We start from the raw sequence: 10,322 nt of genomic DNA, 5'->3' as shown, positions 1-10,322 counted from the left end.
CGAGCTAACAACAAAACCTATTCAATATAAAGATTCAATCTTTATGCCCATTTCTTATAAGATCGAATCTTTCAACAAGTACAAGTGAGATTCGGGTGTTTTAAGACTTGCTATTATTTTAATATCTACAAACACATCATTTGCTTTATAATTCTTTTTTTTTTTTAGTTTTGAATGATATAAGGTCCTATTATGTTTCTGAGTCTAATTCCCTTAAATCAGGTGTGTGTGTATTTAATTTAATAATTCGAGTGCATTGCATTGAATATACAAATTGAGGTTTGTGTGCATTTCCTAATAGAAGTTAATGAGAGATCTTGATATGAATGCACAACTAAGATAGTTGAACACTCAGAGTTTCGAACAACACAAAGAATTTTGGATATGAAAACTAAAATAAACACTCCTGAATATTTTAGTTAACTCTTAATCTCACTCAAACCACTCCTGGAATTAAGTAGATTAAACACTAGTTAATTAACAAACCTGAGAATTAATTAGTGGACGAAAATAATTGTAAAGGCACAATTAAAATCAATAACAAAGGTTTTTGTCTAAATCATTCATGCTCTTGTAAGGTAGCATGACATGTTTATTTATAATGACAAGAATCAACTTGCCCTCCAATCAACCAAGCCATTCGGCCAACATAGAGTATTTTAGGAAAGATTTCTCCCTTGATTCTAGCCTAGAATCTAGTAGAACTTAAGGAAACAAAAGCTTTAAGGAAAGATAGCAAATCTTTCCTTAATTACATGATTCACACGCCTATTCCACACGCCTAACATCCTTGTATGCCAAGGCATCTCTTTCCTAAAATACAACCATGATATTAAGACTAAGGAATCCGAAATTCTACTAGTATTTTCGGACTTATTGAAGATTTAACAACTCAACTACTTTAACTAACATTTTAACTAATAATGACACTAAGTTAAAATGCTAACTAATCTTCTTCTTCGAGCCAAGTGACACATGATACAAATGCATTGTTGTTCTTCAAATTGAATCCCATGTGTTCCATAAGAAGTGAAATTGGCTCTACTTGACTTGATGCCTTTGGATCCGCATCATTCTCCCCTTCTTCAAAAGAATTTGCCCTCAAATTCTCATCATCATGATATGGAGAAAGATCACCAACATTGAAAGTAGCACTTACCCCTCCATAGTCACTAGGTAAGTCTATCTTGTAAGCTCCATCACCAATGACTCCAATGACTTCAAAGGGACCGTCTGCCCTAGGCATCAATTTGTTCTTTCTCTTGCTTGGAAACCTCTCTTTCCTCAAATGAATCCACACCAAGTCACCTTCTTTGAATTTAGGTTGGCGCCTATGCTTGTTAGCCCTCTCCTTGTATTGTGTGTTCATCTTCTCAATTTGAGCTTTTACTTGAGAACAAGTCTTGTTAAAAGCTTCCAATCTCTTCTTTGAATCCGCATGAATCTCACTTTTATGAAGAGAAACAAGATCAATGGGGAAAAAGGATTAACACCATAAACTACCTCAAAAGGAGAACGTAAGGTAGTTGATGAGTGAGAACGATTATAAGCAAACTCTGCATGAGCTAACTTCACATCCCAATCTTTCTGAGTTTTACTCACCAAGCCACGCAACAAGGAGCCAAGAGTTCGATTTGTTACCTCTGTTTGGCCATCAGTTTGAGGATGATGACTAGTGCTAAAGAGGAGCTTTGTTCCCACCATCTTCCATAAGCATCTCCAAAAGTGGCTAAGGAACTTTGAGTCCCTATCTGATACAATACTTCTAGGGATTCCATGTAGCCTAATCACCTCCTTAAAGTACAAATCAGCAACATGTGAAGCATCATCTGTTTTATGCATGGGAATGAAGTGAGCCATCTTTGAAAATCTATCCACCACTACCATGATAGCATCCTTGCCTCTTTGAGTCCTAGGCAACCCCACAATGAAATCCATGCTCACACTATCCCATGGAAATCCGGAACAGGTAAAGGAGTGTAGAGTCCTTTATGAAATGTGCTTTTGGCACGTTGGCAAGTAGCACACTTACTACCACCATATGAACATCTTTAATCATGCTAGGCCAATAGAAATCTCACTCAAAGTATCAAGTGTCTTTTGTATGCCAAAGTGACCAGCCACGCCTCCTCCATGAACTTCTCGAACCAAAAGTTCTCTTACTCCACACTTTGGTACACAAAGTTTGTTTCCCTTGAAGAGGAAACCATCTTGAGCACAAACATACCCTTAGGTGCAGCAACCATGGAACTAAACTCTTCATCATCTTTGTATACTCCTTAAGATGTTCAAACCCAATACTCTTGCATCTACCATGGCCAACAAGTAAGATCTTCTTGAAAGTGCATCTGCCACCACATTACTTTTCCCTTCTTTGTACTTAAGAAAAAGTGAAAGATTGTAGAAATTCAACCCACTTGGCGTGCCTATGGTTGAGTTTTTGTTGTCCATGAATATGCTTGAGTGCCTCATGATCTGAATGTAGAATGAAAGGTTTAGGCCTCAAGTAGTGTGACCAATGATCCAAAGCTCGAACAATAGCATAAAACTCTCGGTCATAGTTGGAGTAGTTTAGCTTAGCACCATTAAGCTTCTCACTGAAATAGGAAATAGGTTCTTTTCTTGAAGTAGAACCGCACCAATTCCTACTCCACTTGCATCACACTCCACCTCAAAGAGCTTATTGAAATCTGGTAAAGCTAGTATGGGAGCACTACATAGCTTCTCTTTCACCTCTTCAAAGGCCTTTTGAGCTAAGTTAGACCATTCAAACTCTCCTTTCTTCAAAAAGCAGTGATAGGAGCCATGATAGTTGAGAAGTTTCGGATGAATCTTCTATAGAAGGAAGCCAAACCATGAAAGCTTCGACACTCATGAGCATTAGTAGGAGCTTTCCATGAAGAAATTGCTTGGACTTTTGAAGGATCCACATGTACACCTTCTTTCGACACTATGTAACCAAGGAATGCAATGCTTGAAACAAGGAATCACATTTTCCATCTTGCCATACAATTTTTGTTCCCTAAGTTTCTCAAACAAACTCCTCAAGTGCATTAAGTGATCATCAACATTTTTACTATAAACAAGGATATCATCTAAGTAAACAACAATAAACTTGTTTAAAAAGGAACGAAGTACCTCATTCATGAGTCTCATGAAAGAACTTGGGGCATTGCATAACCCAAAGGGCATCACCATCCACTCATAAAGACCTTGCTTAGTCTTGAATGCTTTTTCCACTCATCCCCTTCTCTAATCCTCATCTGATGATATCCACTCCTAAGATCAATCTTCGAAAAAACCGAAGCTCCATTAAGCTCATCAAGCATGTCCTCCAATCTAGGCATGGGAAACCTATACTTCACAGTGATGTTATTCACAGCCCTACTATCAATACACATCCTCCATGTTCCATCTTTCTTTGGCACAAGTAAAGCAGGAACCGCACATGGACTCATACTTTCTCTCACATACCCTCTTTCAATCAACTCCTCAATTTGTTTTTGTAATTCCCTTGAAGCACTTGGATCACACCTATAAGCTGGTTGTTAGGTAGAGGAGCTCCTGGAACCAAGTCTATAGCATGCTCAATCCCTCTCAAAGGTGGTAACCCTTGTGGAAGTTCTTCTGGAAACACATCTTTAAACTCCTCCATAAGTGCATCAAGTTTCGGATCACATGGTGTTTTTTCATCTCTCACAGCATGTTGTACATACAGAGCATAGCACAGTCCCTTCTTCTTCCACCTCCTTCTCGAACTCTTTGTATGAAAGCAACACATTACTCCTTTTTTCTTCCTTCTTGTGAATCACTTCATTAGGAGCCAAAGGATGTAACTTTACCCTTTTGTTCCAACCAAAACAGAATACACATTGGAATCTCCTTCATGAATCACTTTCTATCAAATTGCCATGGCCTTCCTAATAAAACATGACAAGCACTCATAGGAAGTACATCACACCATACTCATCTTTGTAGCTTCCAATGGAAAAAGAAAGTAGTGCTTGTTTCTTCACCTTTAGCCCTGTGTCATCAAGCCAACTTAGTTTGTAAGGGTGTGGATGTTCCCTCACACTAAGGTTCAATTTTTTCACCACATCTGCCGCCACTACTTGGTGCAAGAACCACTATCAATGATCATGTTACAAGTGTTTTCTCCCACCTTGCAACGAGTATGAAACAAGTTTTCCCTTTGTTCTTTGCTTGGAAGGCAATCAACATGTAAAACCCTCCTAACAACACCAATTAACTTACCATCATCTTCGGCATATGCATCCTCCTCACTATATTCTCATCTCCTTCTTCTTGAGGTACGAACTCATACCTCTCCTCTTCTTCATTCAGTGCCATATACTGTCTCATGGTGAGTGTTTCTTAGTTGGACAATTACTAGCAATATGTCCTCTCCCTTGGCACTTAAAACATTTTCTATTTTCTTCAAATTTCTCCTTAGGCACAAAACCTTTTGTTTTTCCACCCTTTTATCATCCTTAGGTGTATTATCCTTTTTAGAACCCTCATAATTCTTGTTAGAAGATGAATAAGAATAAGATGAAGAAGGTTTAAAAGAATTACCAGTTTTTGCATAGGAAACTTTCGGCCTCTCTTCTTCTCATGAGCTTCGAATTTGAGAGCCAATCTACATACATCCTCGAAAGTGTGATAGCTAGACACCTCTATCTTCCTTGCTATGGCACGGTTCAAACCCTTGATGTAACGAGCAATTTTGAGAGCTTCCTTTTCGTCAAGTCACAAACAAGGCATAGCTTATCAAACTCCATAGTGTACTCATGTACACTCAACGTATCTTGGCACAAAGCAGTCAACTTGATGTATTGCTTTTGCTCGAAATCACTTGGTAAGAACTTCTCCTTGAGTTTCTCCTTTAGCTTAGTCCAACTACTAAGCTTCTCCTTTCCTCTTCTAGCACGCTTGGCCTTCAAGTTTTCAGCCAAATTCCAGCATACTTGGTTAACCTAACCGAAGCAATCTTGAACCTCCTTTCATCATCAAATCCCCTATAATCACACACCTTCTCCAATTGTCTAATCCATTCAAGCAAGTCTTCTGGATTAGTATCTCCTGTGAAGTCTTCTAATTTCAACCCTCTATCATCATTGAAATTAGGTTTTACAACCTTTACTTCCTCAACATCTTCCCATCCGAGTTCCCTATGTACTCAATACTATTTTTATCTAGCTTCTTTGTGATTATAGAAGCTATAGCATCCATTCTAGTTTCAAGTCTACTAACATTAGTAGAATCCGCATTATACTTAATTTGAAAATCAAATTGTTGCTTAGTTAAGTCAGCAAGAGCTTTTGTGATTTTCTCCAACTCACGCTCCATATCAATCAGTGCCACCAACAGTACACACACAAGAAGCACAATAACCCTAACCCACGAAAGTTAGAAACTTTAAAGCGTGAAAGTAACAACTTACTTGGATCTTGAGAGAGTAGAATCCCTTCTATCCTCACCCTCCTGGAAAATCTGATACCACTTGATATGAATGCACAACTAAGATAGTTGAACACTCAGAGTTTCGAACAACACAAAGAAATTTGGATATGAAAACTAAAATAAACACTCCTGAATATTTTAGTTAACTCTTAATCTCACTCAAACCACTCCTGGAATTAAGTAGATTAAACACTAGTTAATTAACACTCCTGAGAATTAATTAGTGGACGAAAATAATTGTAAAGGCACAATTAAAATCAATAACAAAGGTTTTTGTCTAAATCATTCATGCTCTTGTAAGGTAGCATGACATGTTTATTTATAATGACAAGAATCAACTTGCCCTCCAATCAACCAAGCCATTCGGCCAACATAGAGTATTTTAGGAAAGATTTCTCCCTTGATTCTAGCCTAGAATCTAGCTGAACTTAAGGAAACAAAAGCTTTAAGGAAAGATAGCAAATCTTTCCTTAATTACATGATTCACACGCCTATTCACACGCCTAACATCCTTGTATGCTAAGGCATCTCTTTCCTAAAATACAACCATGATATTAAGACTAAGGAATCCGAAATTCTACTAGTATTTTCGGACTTATTGAAGATTTAACAACTCAACTACTTTAACTAACATTTTAACTAATAATGACACTAAGTTAAAATGCTAACTAATCTTCTTCTTCGAGCCAAGTGACACATGATACAAATGCATTGTTGTTCTTCAAATTGAATCCCATGTGTTCCATAAGAAGTGAAATTGGCTCTACTTGACTTGATGCCTTTGGATCCGCATCATTCTCCCCTTCTTCAAAAGAATTTGCCCTCAAATTCTCATCATCATGATATGGAGAAAGATCACCAACATTGAAAGTAGCACTTACCCCTCCATAGTCACTAGGTAAGTCTATCTTGTAAGCTCCATCACCAATGACTCCAATGACTTCAAAGGACCGTCTGCCCTAGGCATCAATTTGTTCTTTCTCTTGCTTGGAAACCTCTCTTTCCTCAAATGAATCCACACCAAATCACCTTCTTTGAATTTAGGTTGGCGCCTATGCTTGTTAGCCCTCTCCTTGTATTGTGTGTTCATCTTCTCAATTTGAGCTTTTACTTGAGAACAAGTCTTGTTAAAAGCTTCCAATCTCTTCTTTGAATCCGCATGAATCTCACTTTTATGAAGAGAAACAAGATCAATGGGGAGAAAAGGATTAACACCATAAACTACCTCAAAAGGAGAACGTAAGGTAGTTGATGAGTGAGAACGATTATAAGCAAACTCTGCATGAGCTAACTTCACATCCCAATCTTTCTGAGTTTTACTCACCAAGCCACGCAACAAGGAGCCAAGAGTTCGATTTGTTACCTCTGTTTGGCCATCAGTTTGAGGATGATGACTAGTGCTAAAGAGGAGCTTTGTTCCCCCATCTTCCATAAGCATCTCCAAAATGGCTAAGGAACTTTGAGTCCCTATCTGATACAATACTTCTAGGGATTCCATGTAGCCTAATCACCTCCTTAAAGTACAAATCAGCAACATGTGAAGCATCATCTGTTTTATGCATGGGAATGAAGTGAGCCATCTTTGAAAATCTATCCACCACTACCATGATAGCATCCTTGCCTCTTTGAGTCCTAGGCAACCCCACAATGAAATCCATGCTCACACTATCCCATGGAATATCCGAACAGGTAAAGGAGTGTAGAGTCCTTTATGAAATGTGCTTTTGGCACGTTGGCAAGTAGCACACTTACTCCACCATATGAACATCTTTAATCATGCTAGGCCAATAGAAATCTCACTCAAAGTATCAAGTGTCTTTTGTATGCCAAAGTGACCAGCCACGCCTCCTCCATGAACTTCTCGAACCAAAAGTTCTCTTACTCCACACTTTGGTACACAAAGTTTGTTTCCCTTGAAGAGGAAACCATCTTGAAGCACAAACATACCCTTAGGTGCAGCAACCATGGAACTAAACTCTTCATCATCTTTGTAATACTCCTTAAGATGTTCAAACCCAATACTCTTGCATCTACCATGGCCAACAAGTAAGATCTTCTTGAAAGTGCATCTGCCACCACATTACTTTTCCCTTCTTTGTACTTAGAAGAAAAAGTGAAAGATTGTAGAAATTCAACCCATTGGCGTGCCTATGGTTGAGTTTTTGTTGTCCATGAATATGCTTGAGTGCCTCATGATCTGAAGTAGAATGAAAGGTTTAGGCCTCAAGTAGTGTGACCAATGATCCAAAGCTCGAACAATAGCATAAAACTCTCGGTCATAGTTGGAGTAGTTTAGCTTAGCACCATTAAGCTTCTCACTGAAATAGGAAATAGGTCTCTTTTCTTGAAGTAGAACCGCACCAATTCCTACTCCACTTGCATCACACTCCACCTCAAAGAGCTTATTGAAATCTGGTAAAGCTAGTATGGGAGCACTACATAGCTTCTCTTTCACCTCTTCAAAGGCCTTTTGAGCTAATTAGACCATTCAAACTCTCCTTTCTTCAACAAAGCAGTGATAGGAGCCATGATAGTTGAGAAGTTTCGGATGAATCTTCTATAGAAGGAAGCCAAACCATGAAAGCTTCGACACTCATGAGCATTAGTAGGAGCTTTCCATGAAGAAATTGCTTGGACTTTTTGAAGGATCCACATGTACACCTTCTTTCGACACTATGTAACCAAGGAATGCAATGCTTGAAACAAGGAATTCACATTTTTCCATCTTGCCATACAATTTTTGTTCCCTAAGTTTCTCAAACAAACTCCTCAAGTGCATTAAGTGATCATCAACATTTTTACTATATATCATCTAAGTAAACAACAATAAACTTGTTTAAAAAGGAACGAAGTACCTCATTCATGAGTCTCATGAAAGAACTTGGGGCATTGCATAACCCAAAGGGCATCACCATCCACTCATAAAGACCTTGCTTAGTCTTGAATGCTGTTTTCCACTCATCCCCTTCTCTAATCCTCATCTGATGATATCCACTCCTAAGATCAATCTTCGAAAAAACCGAAGCTCCATTAAGCTCATCAAGCATGTCCTCCAATCTAGGCATAGGAAACCTATACTTCACAGTGATGTTATTCACAGCCCTACTATCAATACACATCCTCCATGTTCCATCTTTCTTTGGCACAAGTAAAGCAGGAACCGCACATGGACTCATACTTTCTCTCACATACCCTCTTTCAATCAACTCCTCAATTTGTCTTTGTAATTCCCTTGAAGCACTTGGATCACACCTATAAGCTGGCTTGTTAGGTAGAGGAGCTCCTGGAACCAAGTCTATAGCATGCTCAATCCCTCTCAAAGGTGGTAACCCTTGTGGAAGTTCTTCTGGAAACACATCTTTAAACTCCTCCATAAGTGCATCAAGTTTCGGATCACATGGTGTTTTTTCATCTCTCACAGCATGTTGTACATACAGAGCATAGCACAGTCCCTCTTCTTCCACCTCTTTCTCGAACTCTTTGTATGAAAGCAACACATTACTCCTTTTTTCTTCCTTCTTGTGAATCACTTCATTAGGAGCCAAAGTGAAATCGGGTGTTTTGAGACTTGTTATTGATTTTTACTATCCAGAAACACATCATTTGCTTTATAATTTTATTTTTAGTTGTTGAAGGATATAGGGGTCCTATCATGTTCGTGAGTCTAATTCCCTTAAATTAGGTCTATGTGTATTTTAATTTAAGAATTTAAGTGTATAACATTGAATATACAAATTGAGGTTTGTGTGCATCTCCTAATAGATGTTAATGAGAGAGGCTCTAGTTCTCGAACTAACAACAACGCCTATTCATTATAAAGATTCAATCTTTATGTCCTAGTTCATATAAAGATCGAATTTTTCAACAAGTACAAGTGAATTCAGGTGTTTTGAGACTTGTTATTGATTTTACTATCCACAAACACATCATTTGCTTTATAATTTTTTTTTTAGTTGTTGAAGGATATAGGGGCCCTATTATGTTCGTCAGTCTGATTCCCTTAAATTAGGTCTATGTGTATTTTAATTTAAGAATTTGAGTGTATTACATTGAATATACAAATTGAGGTTTGTGTGCATCTCCTAATAGATGTTAATGAGAGATGCTCTAGTTCTCGAGCTAACAACAACGCCTATTCAATATAAAGATTCAATCTTTATGCCCTATTTCATATAATGATCGAATCTTTCAACAAGTACAAGTGAGATTCGGGTGTTTTAAGACTTGTTATTAATTTTACTATCCACAAACACATCATTTGCTTTATAATTCTTTTTTTAGTTGTTGAATGATATAGGGGTCCTATTATGTTTGTGAGTCTAATTCTCTTAAAATAGGTGTGTCACTCTTTAAATTTAATAATTCGAGTGCATTGCATTGAATAGACAAATTTAGGTTTCTGTGCATCTCCGAATAAGATGTTAATGAGAGATCCTCTAGTTCTCGAGCAAACAACAAAGCCTATTCAATATACAGATTCAATCTTTTACCCTATTTCATATAAAGATCGAATCTTTCAACAAGTACAAGAGAGATTCGGATGTTTTGAGACTTGTTATTAATTTTACTATCCACAAACACATCATTTGCTTTATAATTCTTTTTTTAGTTGTAGAATGATATGGGGGTCCTATTTTGATTGTGAGTGAAATTCTCTTAAATTAGGTGTGTGTCTCTTTAAATTTAATAATTCAAGTGCATTGCATTGAATATACAATTTAGGTTTGTGTGCATCTCCTAATAGATGTTAATGAGAGATCCTCTAGTTCTCGAGCTAACAACAAAGCATATTCAATATAAAGATTCAATCTTTATGCCCTATTTCATATAAAGACGAATCTTTCAACAAGTACAAGTGA

The 10,322-nt window shown here is 37.5% G+C and overlaps 1 protein-coding gene across 1 annotated transcript; it reads right to left on the bottom strand.

Annotated features, from left to right (window-relative positions):
- Nucleotides 1–7,237: 7,237 nt before the first annotated feature.
- Nucleotides 7,238–8,837, bottom strand: LOC130590280 (uncharacterized). Its single transcript, XM_057392347.1, has 4 exons — nucleotides 8,319–8,837; nucleotides 8,040–8,136; nucleotides 7,653–7,938; nucleotides 7,238–7,532 (listed from the first exon to the last, which is right to left on the bottom strand). The coding sequence occupies exons 1-4, from the start codon at nucleotides 8,835–8,837 to the stop codon at nucleotides 7,238–7,240; spliced, it is 1,197 nt and encodes a 398-aa protein (XP_057248330.1).
- Nucleotides 8,838–10,322: the final 1,485 nt, after the last annotated feature.

Source organism: Beta vulgaris, unplaced genomic scaffold (genome assembly GCF_026745355.1).
Source record: "Beta vulgaris subsp. vulgaris cultivar EL10 unplaced genomic scaffold, EL10.2 EL10_2_Chr_UnSca5, whole genome shotgun sequence".
Lineage (NCBI taxonomy): Eukaryota > Viridiplantae > Streptophyta > Magnoliopsida > Caryophyllales > Amaranthaceae > Beta > Beta vulgaris.
The sequence above is the reverse complement of the archived record's forward strand: the minus strand, read 5'-3'. Positions and strand labels throughout refer to the sequence as shown.

Excerpts from the sequence above, each read along its gene's own strand:
- LOC130590280 (XM_057392347.1), bottom strand. The coding sequence starts at position 8,837 with ATGGAGGAGTTTAAAGATGTGTTTCCAGAAGAACTTCCACAAGGGTTA. Across the intron at positions 7,939-8,039 it reads TGAGTGTCGAAGCTTTCATG|CTCAAAAGGCCTTTGAAGAG; the intron begins GTTTGGCTTCCT and ends TGGTCTAATTAG. Across the intron at positions 7,533-7,652 it reads ATTCTACTTCAGATCATGAG|ATGCACTTTCAAGAAGATCT; the intron begins GCACTCAAGCAT and ends ATGTGGTGGCAG.